Raw genomic sequence first — 20,772 nt, forward strand, 5'->3', positions numbered from 1 at the left:
CTGGAGGTGAGGGGAGTGGTGGAAGGGCTGTTGCTGCAGGGGGTGGAGGTAGGGCTGCTACATGTAAGACTAGGAGAGCTCTGATGCTTGTGTGGGTGAAGTGATTGTAAAAAGGCGAGAGGAGTGATCACTGATTTTAACAATCGCTCCCAATTTTCTTTGGCTGTTGCTATGTATGAATGCATTGCAGAGAATTCCAGAAATTAATGTCTGTAAGAGAACCCTGCCAGTGGGATCCTATGGCTGTATATTGCATATGGAAGACTCTTCTAGGTCATCCAATCTAATATGGCGACTAGATTACCGGGTCTGATTTTCACAGCCAATCATTTTGCTTCCCCTCTAGATCACTAAGTTAAAGGGGCACTCTGGTGATTTTATTTCAGTTACTATGAAGCTATTCCCCAGTACATATAAGTGAGCTAGTGTTAGTTATTTCGCTCTATCTGAATCTCCCACGCTCTTTCTTCCCATATGGTCATGCGATCTCAAATCTGACCAGCTCAGATTTACTTGGGGTTATGTATTCAGTTTCTAGTCAATTTCTCAGTCTGTGTGATGCTGTTGCATGAATACTACCGCAGAATCTGCCTAGAGAGGAACACAGAGTATACTGTCACAGTTACTAATGATGATAATCACACCATTCCTGTCACATAGTTATAATAGAGGAGATCACAGCTCATCCTCCTGTCTGTATACTTATGGTTTGTAATTTATTAAGGTGAATATAGAAGGTGATAATTAAACTGTCCCCCCAGCAGGCAAAAATGGTATAACTTCAGCTAATGCTGATGCATCATGGGATTGCACTGAAAGTAAAACATTTCAGTCTCCAGATAGTATCACATCAGGGGGCTGCACTGCATGGAAGTGGCTGGAGTAGACAGAGGAGACCAACAGAGTGTGACAGGCAATCAGGTAAGGATGGCAGGGATTTAAAAAAATAGTGTTTTCGCTTGAGTGGCCCTTTAAACTATACATCATGCTCTAGTACACACACATATGTAGTAAAGGTAGTGTAAAGTGCATTTTGTGACGTCCTCATAAGCCCCATAAAATCTAAAATGGGCATATATCAGTAGTGAGGTTTCTACAACAGTATAAAAAGTCTCTACTAGTATTTAAATCTGACGGCATTTGCATATGTTATGGGGCCGTACAATAACACATAGAAGCTCCGATAGAAGTCTATGGGTAGAAATGGTACAGCCTCCAGCTAATGCTGTGCTTATGCATCATAGGACTGATTTGAAAGTGAAAGCAAAAAAATCTCAACATCAAGATGATTGATAAATATCAGATAGGGGGTCTTCACTGCATGCAAGTGGCTGCAATATACAGATGAGACGGCCGAGTATGACAGGCAATCAGGTGAGGGGGACAGGGATAGAAAAATGTGTTTTCTCCATAGTAGTCCTTTAAAGTAAGTGCCAGAGATTGTGTGCATCCCTGACCCGTTCCTCCTCCATAGGCAGTTATTAATACACTCTTGGAAAATGAGCGTTACATCTTGAAGGAATTGGTGGGATTTCATGAAACATGGTAGATATGTACGGAGTCATACCCAGAATGTCCATGCCTGCATAACTTGTGCAGTTAGTTTGTGGTGGGTGGCCATGTGACCTAATGGCATACCAGACATGTTCTATTGGGGATACATCTGGGCACCACTCAGTCCAATCCATGGTCATGACACTTTGCAAGGCATGTCTTGTGATGGCTGCAATATGTGGACAGGCATTATCCTGTTGGAAAATAGTATTTTGGATTGTGATCATGAAGGGTATGACAACAGGACGTACCGCTCTGTCCACATACTGATGGGCAGCCATTGTGCCTTCAACAACCACCAACTCAGACCTGCTGTGATAACTGATTGCTCCCCAAACTAGGACTCCAGGAGATGGACCTATGTGGTGCTCTGAAATCACCGCAGGGTGGACCCTTTCTCCTTAAGGCGGGCTGCACACGGCCGTGACGGGTTCCGCCGCAGAGGAAATGGAGCTATGTGGTGCTCTGAAATCACCGCAGGGTGGACCCTTTCTCCTTAAGGCGGGCTGCACACAGCCGTGAGGGGCTCCGCCGCGGAATTCCGCGGCGGAGCCCGTCACGGCGCCCCCCAGAGACCCCCAAACTTACCTGCGGATCCGACGTCCTCGCTTGGGCGTGGCGCTCTGCAGCATCACGTGACACGCTGGCCATGTCACATGACACACCCACCGCATCACATGACGCGGCGGCGGTAGGCGGGGAAGTGGTTTCTCGCTAAGAGCGGAAGATAGCGTGACGGACGGCTTCCATTGACTGCAATGGAAGCCATCCGGGCGTACACCCGCGGCAAATAGAGCATACCACGGGTGAGGTCGGGGGATTTAACGGTGTGGAATTCGGCACCGTGAGCACTGAGCCATTAGGTTCAATAGAACCTAATAGCTGCGGGCAACGCAGCGGATTTCCGCCGCGAACTACGCGGCAGAAATACGTCCATGGGAAAAAGCCCTAATACCAACAGATACATTGATTATTATCACTCTGCCCCAAATAGAATTGGGATTCATCACTAAACACAACTATTCTCCATTCAGGTGTCCAGTTGCATCCAGCAGTACACCAGGTTAGTAGTTACAGATAATGAAATCGGGTTAAAGGAAGACACTAAATAGGAGTCCAAGAATTTAACCCGAATTCAAGCAATAACCTTCCCCACCTCCAGCTATATTAGACGCTCCTGTAAGAGGGCATCTCACCCTCTTCCTACAAAGCTTGATATCATCAATACAGGACCTATGGGTCCTAAAGATAATCCGTTTGGGCTATGCTGTAGAGTTCATATCACACCCAAGAGAGCTGTTTGCACCTCCCATTTACTCAAGAGAAACAGGTGGACCTAGAGGATGCCATCTCCGAATAACAAAGCAAGGCAGCTCTAGAAGAAGTGCCCTTTTCAGATAGAGCAATAGGTGTTTATTCTGATTCATAAATCCACAGGGGTGGAAGGGGGGGGGGATGAGGATCATAGATCTCAGATACTTAAATTACTAAAGTACAGAAGAGGGGATTTAGAATGGAGAAAAAGTCCGTTATAATTATTCTACAGCCAGGGGAATTCATGGTCACCTTAGATCTGTAGGATGCTTACCTTCAGATTCCATTTGCCGGTCAGTACAGGAAGTAACTAAGAATTACCCGTACGTATGGCAGAGCTTATCAAACACTATCAGTTTACAGCTTTGCCCTTCAGCATCTCATCTGCTCCGTACACCTCCACAAAGGTGATTTTAGAGGCAGCAAAAGCTCTCAGGGTTCATGGATTGTCTATCGTCCCTTATCTGGATGACTGTCTCCTGCTGGCAGCCTCCAAAGAGGTCCTAGCACACCAGATTCACATAGCAGCAAAGTTCCTCCAACAATAGCTAAAACTATAGAAGCAGTGCCATGGGCCTGGGGGGCATTTGCAACCTCTACAGGAAGAGTTCTTGAGCAGTTGAAATCATTCTCCCATAGGATTGAACAAGAAGTGCATCCTGCCTTGCAAAATCCATCGCTCCCTTCATTGGTGGAGCAACCAGATAGACGGGAGGTCTACAAGTCCACCCTCTTTGGACTCCATTGACCATGGAGGAATCTCAACTAGGTTGAGGTGCCCATCTAGAGGAAGGCACGGTACGAGGTATTTAGACATCGCAGGAGAGATTTCCTACCATATGAGGGAACTTCGGACAATCTGGCTTGCCCTAATTCACTTTGCCCCTCAGATCAAGGGGAAAGAGGTAAAAGTCAGGTCAGTCAACATTAATGTGGTTTTGGCTCCGATATGCATTGTGAGTATAATCTTTATTTTTTCTTTATTTTGCACAAGACGACACATAAAATATAAAAAAGTGAAAGGGCCTGAAAACTACCTGGACCTATTGTATATAGGTAACTATAACTGTATTATGTGTTGGGTTGTGTTTAACCTTCTTTATAGCTTTGTAGTCTAGCAACCTATACTGTATCTTGTGTTTTTCTGGAGTGTTGATATATGCAAATATGAGGTTCTAGAGGGGAGCATTGCATTCTGCTTACTAATCCACTGGTCATCTTGATCACGGTTTTAGTTTATGTACCAGGAATAGGTTAATAATGTGTGTTTCTTGATGTGGTTGGGGTTAGATCTATATAAAACAATGCAAGAACTAGAAGTCCATATTTTACTATGGAGGAAACTAGATTTCTCCTTTAGCACATGTGGATATCTTGTTTCTAGACTACACAAGTCTTGGGTGAATACAGAGGCACCCATACAATCCAAAAAAATTTTTATTTACATAATTGCTTAACATTTAAAATTAAACAAATTGCGATAGAATGGCTTTACGCACCATAAAAACATTCCAAAATAACTTTGGTACAGAAAACAAGTTTCTCAAATTTTCTACACCAGAAATAACAGAATTTTTCATAGAAATTTGGTAGTGCAAGAAAAATGTCAAAATCCTTCTCAGAGGAAGCAGTTTATTTAAAGGAGCTTTAAAATAAATCCCAGCTGTTTGATTTTATAAGATCACCTCAAAATCACAAAAAAGACCCCAGTGATCACTAGGAAACCTTCCACAGTCCAGCTTTTCAGTGCCAACCAATTCCAGAGATTGAGGAACAATCTGGCTCCCGTCTACTGCAGCGCGATAGAATATACGGTCAAATCGCAGCCTGCTGGTGAATGGAAGTTTCAGATTGTTATTGATCTTTGTGTCCCACGTATAGCGACAGCGTTCAGGTTTCCCCAGGAACTCCCAAATGTCCAAAATGTCACTCGGCAATCCTCCAATCTTCTGAACCTGTAGGAGCAAGGGAGAAAAACAAAGTATATATTTGCATTTTTTTTTTATCAGAGGAAGAAAAAAAAACAAAAAACAAAACAAAAAAAAAAAAACACAAAAGACCTTTAAATCGTAGTCAGTGAAATTTTTATTCCATACACACATCAGCCATAACATTAAATCTACTCAATATTGTGTAGCTCCTTTAAGTGCAGCTGTAGTCCGTCAAAGGTGTCCTGTGGTTTCTGGCAGCAAGACATGTGCAACATCCATCAATAAAAGGATCTACTGCTAGACGAGGCCTCCATGGATCAGACAGGCTAGTTTTCCCAGCACATGCCACAAATACTAGACTAGATTGATATCTGGGATATTTGGAGGCCAATTCCCGGACGGTCTTTGCAGTGCGGTAGGGCACATTGTTCTGCTGAAAGATGTCACCGCCATTATCGACTACGGATGCCACGATGAGATGAACTAGTCTGCAACAATGTTTAGATAGGTGTCAAAGTAACACCCACATGTATGCCAGGACCCAAGGTTTGTGCCAGAGCAGCACACTGCCTTAACATGTTGCCTTCTTACATTACAGCATTCTAGTGCCATTTTTTTCCGCAGGCACATAACATGCAGGTATTTGGCCATCCATATGATGTAAAATGAAACCAGACTCATCAGACCAGGCCACCTTCCTTTACTGCTACAAGCTATACTATGGATGCTCCCTGCCCATTGCAGGCTCTTCCAGCGATCAGCATGGGCATTCTGACCACTGACTACCCAGCAAGCTATAATGCACGGTATAGTGTCACATCTGTTTATCACAGTCCGCATTACCTTTTTCAGTCATTTGAACTACAGTAGCTTTTCGGTGCTTTTAGACCAGACAGGCTAGCCTTCACTCTCCACACACAGTGAACCTTGGGCGCCCATCATCTTACCACTAGTAGACCTTTCTTAGGCTGCTTTTAAAAGTTACTAACCACCGCATATCAGGAACACCCCACAAGACTTACCGTTTTGGAAATGTTCTGATTCGGTTGTCTAGCCATCAAAATTTGGCCCTTGTCAAAGTTGCCCAGAACTTTACACTTACTCATGGTTCGCACTTCCAACCCATCAAATAAAAAAAACTGATTGTTCACCTGCTGCCTAATGTTACCACACCCCTCTATAAGTACCATTGTAACTAGATAGTACCTTCAACTGCCATTGGTTGTAGAGTTATGGCTGATCAGTGTATAAGGGTATGTTCACATGTAGCGGAAATAGCGCTCACCTTCCATAGCACAAAACCTGTACTAAAATGTGCACTACCAGTGCAGATACGCTTCGGGTTTCACCGCTCAATAAAAGGTACGTGCTTTGGTGCAGATTTTCTGCTGAGGAAAATCTGCATAACTTCCGTTATGTGTGAACGTAGTCTTAGAAAGTGTGGTGGGGGACACCAGCACATACATTGCTGAACATTTAGAACTGGTGACTGGCACTGACCTCTGTGTCTCTCAGGTTTGTATCTCCGCCAAATATGACCGCGGTTGAAGGAGGCATTTCCTGGATCTTCCTCAGTACGATGTTCAGCTGTGTCAGTCGTTCCTTTGAGTGTTCTTTGGTGCTCTCTAGATGGGAAGTCATGAGGCAAATATGGTGTCCACAGACATTAACCTATTTGGAAAGGACAAACATGAGCCATTTTCTCTTACTTATGGGGGTGAAAGATTAAGCAGCGTACGAACGGTAGAACAGCGAAGGTTCACAGGGAAAAAAAAAAGGGATTTAGAAATAAAGAATAATAATAAAAAAAAAAAAAGGAGCAAATGGATAGTAAAATAATATTCATTTAGATCTAATTATTTAAAATCTGAAGTTCTTATGGATCAATATTGATGGGTAATAGGCTGAATTAGATGGACAGGTGTCTTTTTTTGGCCCAACATCCTATGTTACTATCTAATACAACCTCAACTGCATAATTTTAACTTTTAAAAGGGCCACTCTGGCAAAAATACATTTTTTCTCCATCCCTGCACCTCTCTCCCAATTGCCTGTCATACACTGGACGCCTCCTATGTATACTGCAGTCACTTCCGTGCAATGCAGCCTCCTGCCCGATACTCATCTGCTGAGAGTTGCCCCTGCTTCCTCTTTCACTATTCTGTGCCCTCAATCCCATGATGCATCAGCACTGTACCATCTCTGCCTACTGGTAGGACACTGTAATTATTATTAACTTCTATATTCACCTAAATAAGCTACAGACTATAAAAATAGAGTTAGGAAGCTGAACTTTTTCCTACTTCCGTACAACTGTGTAAAAGAAAAATCAGTAGTGAAGAAGTCGGGATTCTGAGCACTTAGAGTAAAGGCCAGCGGATGGAAAGAAACAAACAGTTTATCGAGGTTTTAACCCTTTCCCATCCACTGTCTGATCTCTGAAGACATTATGATTTAAGGCTGTACAGCTCCGATGTTGGAAGACATCCTCTCTGCTGTTGGAGCCTATCCAACGTGTCACCTCATGCAGTACTGTGTTTAGCCAGCATATAGCGCCGTTTATAACGGCAGAAAAAGAGTAAGCCCCCTAGGAAAACCAGGATACAAATTGGATTGGAAAGGGTATATTCATCTGGCCAGCCTCTACTAATCAGTAATGGCTGTGATAGGAATTTCTGTGCCCCCTCTAAAGAGCGTGTGGGGTAGGGTCAATCATACAGGAGTTATGCTGAAGGAAAACTGACTCCTTGAGACAAAGTCAAGTACGTCTCAGCGGGTCAGAATGAGATCACAGGAATGAGGCAAAGAAGTCCAGGAAGTTTCTGATAGAAAGGAATAACTAAAGTCAGATTTAGGCAGGACAAAAGTCATCTAAACACGACTGCACGAGCGCCGACATCACTGCTAAAGTCGTTGGTGCTTGTGCAGAGCGTTTAAGCATTCAGAGATCACCGCTGGAGTGCGGCTTCACACTGTATATGAAGCAAAAAGCCAGCGATTCAGCGATGATTTACCCGTGGATGGGAGACGATTTCCAGGCAAAACCGCATTGCATCTGTGGAATTCTGATCCTCTGGCGCGAGACAGGATCCAAAGTGTTTTCCCACCGATTTCAATGGGAAACTTCACATTGCAGGGATGCAAGAGCCGTGCGATACATTAAAAGGTGCCAATCAATGGGTGACGTGGTCTGAGGAACTCGAAAAAAAAGAAAGGACATGCCACAATTTTTTTCCTGCGATGCAGGAGAACATTGCTTATACATGTGACTCCATTCAAAGGAATGGGTTTTATATTTATATCTTGCAATGCAAAAATCTCATGCGAGTTTCCCGGCCGTGTGACAGCGGCCTCATTTAAAGCAGTGAAATCCGCACCAACAGGACCTGCTGGATGGAACTTATATCTACAACATAATTTACACTACTGATTTTTTTTGCAGCAACATGTGCATGGGATTTCTCAAACTCCCATTAAGCTTGCTGCTATTGTAATAGGCTATGGATTTTCTGCAGGAAATCTGCAGCATGCCTGCCATGTGTGAATATACCTTAAGGCTAACTTCAGACTAGCGAACACGATTGGGGGCTGTGAATCCCACCCCCATGTTGCGCTCCACACCACGTGAATTCCTCATTTACATGTCAAAATAGCCCCGCATCACTTCGGGGATGAAGCGATCCTCCTCTACTGTGACTGTCAGCAGAGGCGGAAGTTTGCGGAGTTTCCTACATTGTTTTCAATGGGAGATGTGGCATTGCGTGCACCTAGCCCCAATAAAAACAATGGGCATTGTGATGCAAGAGCACGCACAAGATAGATGATGCTGCAATGTGTTTGCTGCATAGCCTCGCATCACGGTGCCGGGCAGGAAAACATCGCTCATGTGTATGACACCATTCAAATGAATGGGGTTCATATTTGTGCCTCTAAATGAATAAGTCCTACGCGATTTTGTCGCCCGTGTGAAGCCGGCCTAGTTTCCTTGGGAAAAAAAAAAAAAAATTGTACACGACCAGTTCTAACACAAGGCAGACAAACTACGACACTTACATTGGCTACAAGCAAATTTCTCATCATAACTGTACTTGGGAACGGAACAATTTCTTGGCTTATGAGCTTCACTCTTGAGTTTTTCAGCATTATGGCCGTAAAATATCCTTCTTCATTTCCTAGAAAGTTGTCAAAAAAAGTAAATAAGTCACTTTGTGCAATCCTAGAAAGCACCTTCAGAAGCAAATTCACCGTGGACTCAGGACAACAGCATCAGTGAGAATTTTAGTACTATACCTAAAACTGACAGTCATCCAAATGTATGCATCCACCGAGCAGTTAAAATAAAACCTTCACAGAAGCTGTGCTATGTAACATTATTAAATTAGATTAAGCGAGAAGAACAAAAACCACACACAAAAAGACATATTTGACAATGCTGCAATTTTAACGCCCCATGAAATAAGATTGCTTTTACTATATGGTGAACAGCAAAAACGTAAAATATAATAGCGCCCCCACCACTGCATGGAAGCGAGTACAATATACATGAGATATCCAGAATGTGACAACGAATCAAGTGGGATAGAGAATATATATATAAAATGTATATATTAAAAAAACAAAACCAAAAAAAAAAAACTGCATTTTCACTAGAGTTGCCCTTTTAAAAGGAAGCCTGTGAAAACAAAGTCTTGTACGATTGTCAAAAATATGTACATACCAGTAATGATTGTGTAGCTGACGGCTCTCTTCTTCAGATAATCATAATATGGTGGAATAACCTCTTGCAAAAACACTATATCCGGACTGTACCTGCAATAACACAAGTAAGATACAAATCACTGAAGATGAGCTAATCTGCATTCATTTAAAGTAAGGCTCCTGTCCACGGGAGTATATTCATTGCATTCCCCGTGGCAATAATCGGCCGCGGAGAATGCAGTGAAAGCTTTCCATAGCTTTGCTATGAAAAGCGCTTCCCCCGTCCATGAGCGGAGAATCATTGCGATTCTCCGCTCGCGGATGACAAATCGCAGCATGCTGCTAATTACCGCGATTCTCCGCGGTCAGCCTGTCAGATAGGCTGACAGCGGAGATCCATCTGCCGAATCCTGCTCCTGGGCAGCGGTATCCGTAATGCCTGTGGACAGGCAGCCTAACACTAGGTATAACTCTGCAGCCTACTGAGGGGGTGTGCGCAGCATGGATTCGCTTGGTGGGTTTTTGTTACATTACGTTACTAAATCATCATTTCCATACACAGGCTAAACGAGGACCAGAGAAACACTTTAACGACACATATGGATAGTTTTAGTAAGTAATAACTTTATTTAGTTTACTTTTTAGTAAAAGGTGTTTCCCCATTTGAACTCCTAGAAACCCGCATCAACAAAACCCTTCTAAATGAGAAGCTCGCCGCCATACGTCAGGACAAAGTCCAGCAATTCGAAAAGGTGTGGAGCCCCTGGATAGCCTACACTAATGTACCGAGCCTAACCTACTTTGTAAGACTATAGTTGGAAAATGAACAAGACACACCTCAAAACAACAAGATAGACCTTAGAACTACCCCACACCCCCACTCAGTCCCCAACAATCTATAGTACAACAATGAGTGGGAGACATCGAGATCAGTTCCCTCCTTACAAAAGTGAGGTAAAATGAGATGGTGATATCCTTAAACATGCAATTGAAAACTGTACCCTGTTTATTGTTTCCTCTTTGTTTTCTTCCCTTTTTCTTTTTTCACCTTCCCCGCCTTCCCCCCTCACTATCAGAACCACTAAATTTCTCAGAAGTCTTTTCTTCTTCTCTTTTCCTACCCCTCCGCTCTTATTTCATCAATACTAATGATGCATACCTGTCTGAAATACGGGATCTTTGTACTCCTAGATTGAAAATTGTCTACATCCCCCTGCGTGGGGTCACTGAGGCAGAGTGTTGCCAACTTTAAGTTTAAACCCAATAAAACCCATTGAAACATAAAAGGTGTTGTCCGGGATGATTAAAAAAAAATAAAAAGAACTGCACGGAATGTGATAAAACAATATAAGCATTAAACACCTGCTAATTCCCTACCCCCTCCAGCAGCACCACTCCGGTGGTCACACAGGTCTCGGTCCTGCAGAGCGACAACTCGGACTACCCAGATCTGACTGCTAAAGCCAGTCACTGTCCCCATTGGTCATATGCCCACCGGGCTACCATTATCACCGAGGAAATTGATTACCTGCCGCTGCCACATGTTGGTTAGTTGTGCCCTTCACAGATATAGACTAAAATAATAATTCTTTATTAAGATCCTTTAAAAACATATACGGCTAATTTGTGCACACACAACATAAAGACCAAAGGATACTACAATATCCCTTCCATACAACGAGTCTCTAATTTTTGGTCATGACACTACTCGGCGTCCAGACAGTAGAGTATGACTGGGTAGCCTTTGATAATTGTGAGTAGTACATGTAATCACTAATAGGTCAGTTGGTATATAGTTGACTAATATACAGAGGGACACCTCAAAGAGTGAGAAATGGTTAAGTCCCAGCGATATTAAGAATATATAGCCATTAGTATCCAAAGACTATAATTCCAAAAGTCAGAGATACAAATAGATTCATACGCTCAACGCGTTTCCCCACTGATTAGTGGTTCATCAGGAGCAAAAAGAGTATACAAGACTGACTATTTGTGTCAATATACACAGTCTTATATAGACTGTGTGATAGATAAAGACCACTTGATGGTAAAAGGAATAATTATCGACTGGTGGAGGTAAGTAGATATATCATATAGGTCGTAATATTCCAAATATTATGCGCTTGATTTATTATTGTTTAGACCACCTTCCTTATCTTAGGAGCAACCATTAAAGTGATTGTAGCTTTAGTAAGGCAATCAGCTATCTGTCTGATATCTTGACGGTTATGCAGAGACGATAGATCAACTACACATGAAAGAGTTAACCAGTTCTCAGAACAATTAGTTAGTTAGTGATAGTGCTCTGAACAGGTAATAGGATTATCTGATTCTAAGAACCATAGGCAGATTCCTTAGTAGTAAATGTCAATTTGACTTGTGTATAGAGATGATTGCTAGCTCTAATACACTGCCCATAAATGGAGCTCCTAGCAGATCAAGGGAATTAGTTTGGTCTAGATATAGAAACGCTGGCTGTTAATTTTACAGACAGATCGAGAGATTAGCTGACTCTCTCAAAGATAAACTGTCTGCCAAAGATGCATAGTATCCAATAGTCCCAGATGGGAGTATTAGGAGCATATGCAGTATCAACAGTAGTGAGAGAAGAGACTAGTCTAGACCAATAGTCTGACTATTAGTCCTTTAGATAGTTCAATCACTGAGGTGCCCACAGCGTTTCTATCTAAAGTGAGCGCATTAGTAGTTCTAACGCCTGTCTACTGACTCAAGCATTAAAGTCGATAGAGATAAATCAAATGATAAATAAAAGAAATGATAAAGAAAGGTGCAGCGCCTGTGGCTCTGATGGTGAGCCAGAGGCAATAATGACAATCACAGCGTTGGTGCTTTATATAGCCCTTCACCGTTCCACCCTTGGGGAGGGGCCAAATAGCCTCACCAATCAGGGGTCAGCTCAGGGGAGGGGTCAGGGACTGCTTTATTGATGAATGTAGTATAGTACTCCCGGATAGCTTATGACGAGTTTAGGAAGGAGACAGGTGTAAAGCCTATTCCTAAGAGCGTACTGCCGCTGGGTGATCGTTGATTACCGCTGCCGATTGCTGTAAAAGCGGAGCGGTTACTGAGGAATAGTACCGGAGTCCCTCCGGACTCACTGCGCATGCAGCGTGGTGACGTCAGTGCGCGCATCATGTGACGCGCACGCTCTAGAGTGACGTCATCACGTCTGTCATGTGACAGTTGTAACGTTTACCTGTTGCTAAGCAGCGCAGGCATCTTCTTATATCGGCTTAGTGCAGCAGAGCAGTGGAATAAGTTACAAGCGTTTGCCTGTTGCTAGGCAGCGCAGACATCCTTTCAGTCCACCTAATGCATTAGAGCAATTAAATGGAAGATTGCATCATGTTGATACATATTGCTAATACATGTTCAGCTTTATCTATTAATGATGGTATTATTGGAGATGAAGACATCCAGAATCTATTCATTAGAACCAGGTAAGTTTTGTATATACAATACTTATCAGAGAGCAGATGCTGAATATAGTATAATAAAGTTGACATTATTAAAGAATGTCTGGGCTGAACATGATTAAACAGTAGCGCCCCTGCATATCACAGGTTAATAACATACTACATTCTCTGAGATACCATATATTAAAAATGGATTAATCTCATCCCACGATGCAGAGACCATATAAGGTCAAGATATCAAAGATAAGGCTCTAGGTCAGAGGTTGTCAGTGCATAATTTATGCAATTCTAACGTAAAATCAGATAATATTTTAGTTCTACGAATTGGATGTGTCTAAATTGTTTTCACGAGAGAGACCGTCAGAGACTCATCATGTCTTTATATCAAGGCGACATATAATATTCCGGTCTTTATAAGAAGCAATTAAAGCTTAGGTTTAGCATTAAGACCTGACGGGTTCAGTGAGTTCATGCGAAATATCCACGCTGCTTCTTTTTGCAGAAGCCGTTTATCTATATTTCCTCTGCGACCGTATGATTTTAATATTTCAATGCCTTGAAATTTTAGAGAGGATGCATCCCCATTATGCGATGTCCATATATGGTCAGCCAATGGTGTGGACTCATGGCGTTCAATATTACCAATATGACCCTGTATCCTGCGACGGAACTGCTGTATGGTTTTCCCTATGTAATTCATAGGGCAGGGGCATGTAGCCATATAGACGATGTTATTGGACCTGCAGTTAATAAAATCTCGGCATTGATATATTTTACGTGTGGCAGCGCTTGTGAAGGTGTTACCTTTCAAACTAAAAGGGCAAACTGAACACCCATGACAAGGAAATGTCCCGCATGGTTTGTTTGACTCAAGCCAAGTTTTTTTTCCTATCATCTGTTTGGAGATGGCTTTTAACGAGATGATCCTTAAAGGGGTTGTCCCGCGGCAGCAAGTGGGTCTATACACTTCTGCATGGCCATAATAATGCACTTTGTAATGTACATTGTGCATTAATTATGAGCCATACAGAAGTTATAAAAAGTTTTATACTTACCTGCTCCGTTGCTGGCGTCCTCGTCTCCATGGTGCCGACTAATTTTCGCCCTCCGATGGCCAAATTAGCCGCGCTTGCGCAGTCCGGGTCTTCTTCTTTTCTGAATGGGGCTCCGTGTAGCTCCGCCCCGTCACGTGCCGATTCCAGCCAATCAGGAGGCTGGAATCGGCAATGGACCGCACAGAAGCCCTGCGGTCCATGAAGACAGAGGATCCCGGCGGCCATCTTCAGCAGGTGAGTATGAAGACGCCGGACCGCCGGGATTCAGGTAAGCGCTGTGCGGGTGGTTTTTTTAACCCCTGCATCGGGGTTGTCTCGCGCCGAACGGGGGGGGGGGGGGGGTTAAAAAAAAAAAAAAAAACGTTTCGGCGCGGGACAACCCCTTTAAGGTTCCGTCCTCTACGGAAAGTGATAAGAGGTAGTGATGGTATAAGGTCACTCAGATCAGGATCATTTTTCAGTATATCCCAATAATGTGTCAAGATGTTATGTACCTGGACAGATGCCGTGTCGAATGTGCCAATAACTCTGACATGTTGGTCAGTATTGCGCTCTCGAGGCGTTAGGAGGGTGGAACGATGTTGTTGAGATGCAAATCTAAAAGCTTCCTGTACCACATCTTGGGGGTATTCTCTGTCTTTGAAATGTTTTGTCAGTTTTTTCCCCTTCTTCCTCAAAGGATGCATCATCCGAACAGTTGCGTCTGATGCGCAGAAATTGACCTTTAGGTATTCCCTTTTTTAAGGGAGTTGGATGGAAACTTTGCCATCCAAGAAGGCTGTTTGTAGCAGTTTCCTTTCGGTACAATGTAGATGAAATGAGACCACATTCCTTTTTCTGGATTAATAGGTCCAAGAAGGGAAGAGATGTATCACTCGTCTCATACGTGACATGGAGATTGTGGGTATTAGCGTTAATTATGTTCACAAAGTTAGTGAATGATTTGCTAGACCCCTTCCAGAAGACAAGAATATCGTCAATGTATCTGAGCCACAGAATGATGTTATCTGACCAGGTTGGATTGTTTAGGACAAACCTTTCCTCCCACCAGCCCAGGTACAGGTTGGCATAAGATGGGGCACAGGGCGTCCCCATCGCTGTACCCCTGAGCTGGTGGAAGTACTTAGTGTCGAACAAAAAATAATTGTGGCTCAGTGTGAATTCTAAGAATTTCAAGATACATTGATTATGATTTGTGAAGTGAGCCCCTCGTTGCTCCAGGAAGAATTTAGCTGCATTCAATCCTCCTTCATGTGGGATGGAGCTGTACAACGATTCAACATCTAACGATGCCAAGATAGTGTCGGGGGTCGATTGAAATTCCGTCTAATAGGCGGAGGACATCCATAGTGTCTCTCACGCAAGAATGTAAGGATAAGACATATGGACGTAGGATTTTGTCAATGTAAGTACTGAGATTCTGAGTCAGATTATCGACCCCCAACACTATCGGCCTCCCTTTGATAGGATTAGTGCCTTTGTGCACTTTAGGCAGGGCGTAAAATGTCGCCACAGTTGGATTTAAAGGGCACATATATTGATATTCTTTATCGTTGATACAGCCCAATTCTAGTTCGTGTAGTAACATAGTCTTTAGTTGAGACAAAAATGAAATTGTAGGATCACTCGATAGAACGCCATACGTTGATGTGTCGTTGATTAGTTGCAACATTGTCATAGAAGGACGGCAACAGAATTTACCGGGTGAGAAGTCCTTTGTTAATTTATCAAAATCTACTTTCAGCAACTTTTTTCTCCCCAAATGGGAGGAGAAAAAAAAAACAAAAACGTTAAGCGCTGGCCCTATTAGGGAAGCGAGTCCAAATTCTACTACATACAGTCTCACTTGCCATTTCTCTTACATAGTTCACCCATACATTGGGGTCATCAGTCTAAACTTTTCTTTCTTGCAAAAAAAATAAAATTTAAACATATGTGAAAAAGCAGCCACGTAACAGACTTACAATGCCAGATGAGAGCAGACCCCCCGGGCTCTCTCAGCAAGGTTGGACTGGTCAATTCCATCAACATTCCAGGTTAGAAGCACAATGTGGCTTTCGTCTTCTTGGGTCAGTGTAGCAGGATTATCGCAGACGGGCGCTTGCTTTATAATGACGGGCGTATCATCTGTCAGGTCGATGCTAGGCAAGAAAACCAGAACCATCATCAGCAGTATTCTACTATCCAAGGAATTCTAGTCCTACAACTGAACTTTATACAAGTTTTGCACTGTTATGGGGATGAACCCCAGAGGACAGTTCTTGTGTCGGGCAAGAAAAACTTTCATGGACACTTATAGGAAACAAACCAAAACGCTTAGGCCTCATTGTCCATGGGCAAAAGTGAATTGCAGAATCCCCGCAGGGATGATCCGCAGTTCAATATGCCCACAGACGATCACTGGTTATCCGCAGGTAATTAAATAGCGGATCACATGCGCAGGATAAAAAAAAAAAAGAAACTAAAACCATAAATCACAGCATGCTCTATTTTCTACAGATTCCTGCACAGATGGCTTCCATTTAAGGCAATGGAAGCTGTCTGATCCGCGGCTGACACAGCGAGAAAGCAAGAGACTAAGAAAAAAAAAAGGCACTGTGCATGCGACCGGCGTGCCCGCACACTCCGCAGTGCAGACGTAAAGAAGATCTGGCTGCGATGGAGAAGACCCGCACCGCATCCGGACAGGTGAGAAAATCTCCTGGGTGGAATCCGCTGTGGGATTCTGCACTTGGACTCGGCGTGTGCCCGTGGACATGAGGCCTTGGACTCGGCGTGTGCCCGTGGGCATGAGGCCTCAGGTGTCATTAGAAGACATCTAGTTGCATTCATGATATGGTGGCTGAGTGGTTGCCAGTAGCACCTGCTCTTCTATCTCCATGTACATCTGTATAGTAACTTCCATCGCTCTTACTAGGTATCCGAGGAGGTTACAGGCATGGCTTCCGACGGCGGTGGATTGGTTGCGTTCGTCTCTTCCTCTGGAGGAGCCTCCACTTGTGGTTCAAAGTAAGAATTAATCGCCCTCTGAAAGTAGGAAAGGGAAAAGGAAGCAATGAGGCCCAAAAACTACACAAAACTGATGAAGACGACATCAGTACATATCGCTTTCACATCTGCGTTGGGGGCTCCGCCGAGCCTGCTGGGTAATGCATGCCTTCCCCCCCCCCCCCCCCCCTCTTTATGTAACTAGGGCTTATATTTCAGGCCTTGCCGAAAATCCTGAAAATTCAGGAAACGCGGTACCACAACCGTGTGATGGAAAGCTGTAATAAGCCTGCAGTACACGCTAGAGGTTCTAGAATCTGACCGCCATACAATGTATACAGGACTAGTACGTCAGCAGGGGGCGCCGCAGGTACATCCTTGTAGGGTTACACACCAGCCGCTCGGAGAGTCTCAGGTCACACCGCACTCCGTGGAATCGGGACGGATTACTAGTATTTATAGTACTTGATGCGCGATGAATTGAGTCAATGAAAATAAATGGCCTCCCTGATCCGCGGCCACCGGCGTGTAGATATGCGCAAGAAACAGGTGGCGGCGTGCGACATCTCTCCACGCAGCGAGCGCTATACTTGTGTAAAGGCTGATCCTATGCAACCGCACTGACAAAGGGCAGTCACACCGCACATGACCGCGAGCGTGCGATACAGGGTGATGTGCAGGACCCGCGCCGCCACACGCCGACAGACTCGCCATTTAGTGCTCCTGTCCACGGACGGATCTGCAGTGCGGAGTGGGATTCCGCAGCAAATCCAGTCCATAGCATGCAATGTAAAAAACGTGATTTCCTGCCCACGAGCAGAAATTTATTGCATGCCGCGATTTTGTGCAGGTTGCGCACTGACTGCTTCTATTGAAGCCCGTGGCTGTTCTGCAATCATCACTTCCTTCACACTCAATGCAGGTGTCCAATCCGCAGCCCATACGTGATTAACATGCCGCCCCTGTGAGCCCAGCCGCAGTCACACCGCCTTCTCTTGTGTGGGCGAAGGTCTCCAGCCCTGCTACACACCAGTACCGCCAGCAGCGTGCCCAGCCCTGCTACACACCAGTACCGCCAGCAGCGTGCCCAGCCCTGCTACACACCAGTACCGCCAGCAGCGTGCCCAGCCCTGCTACACACCAGTACCGCCAGCAGCGTGCCCAGCCCTGCTACACACCAGTACCGCCAGCAGCGTGCCCAGCCCTGCTACACACCAGTACCGCCAGCAGCGTGCCCAGCCCTGCTACACACCAGTACCGCCAGCAGCGTGCCCAGCCCTGCTACACACCAGTACCGCCAGCAGCGTGCCCAGCCCTGCTACACACCAGTACCGCCAGCAGCGTGCCCAGCCCTGCTACACACCAGTACCGCCAGCAGCGTGCCCAGCCCTGCTACACACCAGTACCGCCAGCAGCGTGCCCAGCCCTGCTACACACCAGTACCGCCAGCAGCGTGCCCAGCCCTGCTACACACCAGTACCGCCAGCAGCGTGCCCAGCCCTGCTACACACCAGTACCGCCAGCAGCGTGCCTAGCCCTGCTACACCAGTACCGCCAGCAGCGTGCCCAGCCCTGCTACACCAGTACCGCCAGCAGCGTGCCCAGCCCTGCTACACACCAGTACCGCCAGCAGCGTGCCCAGCCCTGCTACACACCAGTACCGCCAGCAGCGTGCCCAGCCCTGCTACACACCAGTACCGCCAGCAGCGTGCCCAGCCCTGCTACACACCAGTACCGCCAGCAGCGTGCCCAGCCCTGCTACACACCAGTACCGCCAGCAGCGTGCCCAGCCCTGCTACACACCAGTACCGCCAGCAGCGTGCCCAGCCCTGCTACACACCAGTACCGCCAGCAGCGTGCCCAGCCCTGCTACACACCAGTACCGCCAGCAGCGTGCCCAGCCCTGCTACACACCAGTACCGCCAGCAGCGTGCCCAGCCCTGCTACACACCAGTACCGCCAGCAGCGTGCCCAGCCCTGCTACACACCAGTACCGCCAGCAGCGTGCCCAGCCCTGCTACACACCAGTACCGCCAGCAGCGTGCCCAGCCCTGCTACACACCAGTACCGCCAGCAGCGTGCCCAGCCCTGCTACACACCAGTACCGCCAGCAGCGTGCCCAGCCCTGCTACACACCAGTACCGCCAGCAGCGTGCCCAGCCCTGCTACACACCAGTACCGCCAGCAGCGTGCCCAGCCCTGCTACACACCAGTACCGCCAGCAGCGTGCCCAGCCCTGCTACACACCAGTACCGCCAGCAGCGTGCCCAGCCCTGCTACACACCAGTACCGCCAGCAGCGTGCCCAGCCCTGCTACACACCAGTACCGCCAGCAGCGTGCCCAGCCCTGCTACACACCAGTACCGCCAGCAGCGTGCCCAGCCCTGCTACACACCAGTACCGCCAGCAGCGTGCCCAGCCCTGCTACACACCAGTACCGCCAGCAGCGTGCCCAGCCCTGCTACACACCAGTACCGCCAGCAGCGTGCCCAGCCCTGCTACACACCAGTACCGCCAGCAGCGTGCCCAGCCCTGCTACACACCAGTACCGCCAGCAGCGTGCCCAGCCCTGCTACACACCAGTACCGCCAGCAGCGTGCCCAGCCCTGCTACACACCAGTACCGCCAGCAGCGTGCCCAGCCCTGCTACACACCAGTACCGCCAGCAGCGTGCCCAGCCCTGCTACACACCAGTACCGCCAGCAGCGTGCACAGCTCTGCTACACACCAGTACCGCCAGCAGCGTGCACAGCTCTGCTACACACCAGTACCGCCAGCAGCGTGCCCAGCCCTGCTACACACCAGTACCGCCAGCAGCGTGCCCAGCCCTGCTACACACCAGTACCGCCAGCAGCGTGCCCAGCCCTGCTACACACCAGTACCGCCAGCAGCGTGCACAGCCCTGCTACACACCAGTACCGCCAGCAGCGTGCACAGCTCTGCTACACACCAGTATCGCCAGCAGCGTGCACAGCTCTGCTACACACCAGTACCGCCAGCAGCGTGCACAGCTCTGCTACACACCAGTACCGCCAGCAGCGTGCACAGCTCTGCTACACACCAGTACCGCCAGCAGCGTGCCCAGCCCTGCTACACACCAGTACCGCCAGCAGCGTGCCCAGCCCTGCTACACACCAGTACCGCCAGCAGCGTGCACAGCCCTGCTACACACCAGTACCGCCAGCAGCGTGCACAGCCCTGCTACACACCAGTACCGCCAGCAGCGTGCACAGCTCTGCTACACACCAGTATCGCCAGCAGCGTGCACAGCTCTGCTACACACCAGTACCGCCAGCAGCGTGCACAGCTCTGCTACACACCAGTACCGCCAGCAGCGTGCACAGCTCTGCTACACACCAGTACCGCCAGCAGCGTGCACAGCTCTGCTACACACCAGTACCACCAGCAGCGTGCACAGCTCTGCTACACACCAGTACCGCCAGCAGCGTGCACAGCTCTGCTACACCAGTACTGCCAGCAGTGTGCACACTGCCATAGCACTGCGTCTACTGTCTGCTCGCTCATACTTGCAGCTCCCAGTCATTCTCGGCCAGGTAACACTGCGCCACCGCCCGGTCACAGCCCGCAATGCTGGCGAACTCCGCACACGCCCGCTCCCTCTCCGTTATCAGCTCCGCAGCACCGGCTGTCTCCATCCCATTGCCTGGGCACAGCAGCCATAAGCCACACCCACCCGTGAGTGTCGCCTGAAGAGCCGTCCAATCCCCGTGCTCCCTGCGAGGAACCCTCCTTCCGTCGGTTAAGGACATCCCGAGCTATAATATTACGAATTAG

At 46.8% G+C, this 20,772-nt stretch overlaps 1 protein-coding gene across 2 annotated transcripts; it reads right to left on the bottom strand.

The window, feature by feature from the left end:
- Nucleotides 1-3,873: 3,873 nt before the first annotated feature.
- TDP2 (tyrosyl-DNA phosphodiesterase 2) lies at nucleotides 3,874-20,772 on the bottom strand. 2 transcript variants are annotated; one of them, XM_066579434.1, is made up of 7 exons: nucleotides 20,672-20,772; nucleotides 16,904-17,016; nucleotides 15,954-16,130; nucleotides 9,517-9,608; nucleotides 8,853-8,971; nucleotides 6,300-6,470; nucleotides 3,874-4,823 (listed from the first exon to the last, which is right to left on the bottom strand). In XM_066579434.1, the coding sequence occupies exons 2-7, from the start codon at nucleotides 16,927-16,929 to the stop codon at nucleotides 4,542-4,544; spliced, it is 867 nt and encodes a 288-aa protein (XP_066435531.1). In that variant the 5' UTR covers nucleotides 16,930-17,016; nucleotides 20,672-20,772; the 3' UTR covers nucleotides 3,874-4,541. The 2 variants fall into 2 exon arrangements, with proteins under 2 accessions (XP_066435531.1, XP_066435530.1); XM_066579433.1 differs by lacking the exon at nucleotides 20,672-20,772 and adding an exon at nucleotides 20,505-20,661 and having other exon boundaries at nucleotides 3,875-4,823.

The sequence above is a fragment of the Eleutherodactylus coqui genome, chromosome 9 (assembly GCF_035609145.1).
Source record: "Eleutherodactylus coqui strain aEleCoq1 chromosome 9, aEleCoq1.hap1, whole genome shotgun sequence".
NCBI classification, from domain to species: Eukaryota; Metazoa; Chordata; class Amphibia; order Anura; family Eleutherodactylidae; genus Eleutherodactylus; species Eleutherodactylus coqui.

Coding starts and splice junctions, on each gene's coding strand:
- TDP2 (XM_066579433.1), bottom strand. CDS start 20,633: ATGGAGACAGCCGGTGCTGCGGAGCTGATAACGGAGAGGGAGCGGGCG. Junction 17,017..20,504: donor AGAATGACTGGGAGCTGCAA/GTATGAGCGAGC, acceptor TCCTACTTTCAG/AGGGCGATTAATTCTTACTT. Junction 6,471..8,852: donor GAAATTTGCTTGTAGCCAAT/GTAAGTGTCGTA, acceptor CTTTCCAAATAG/GTTAATGTCTGTGGACACCA.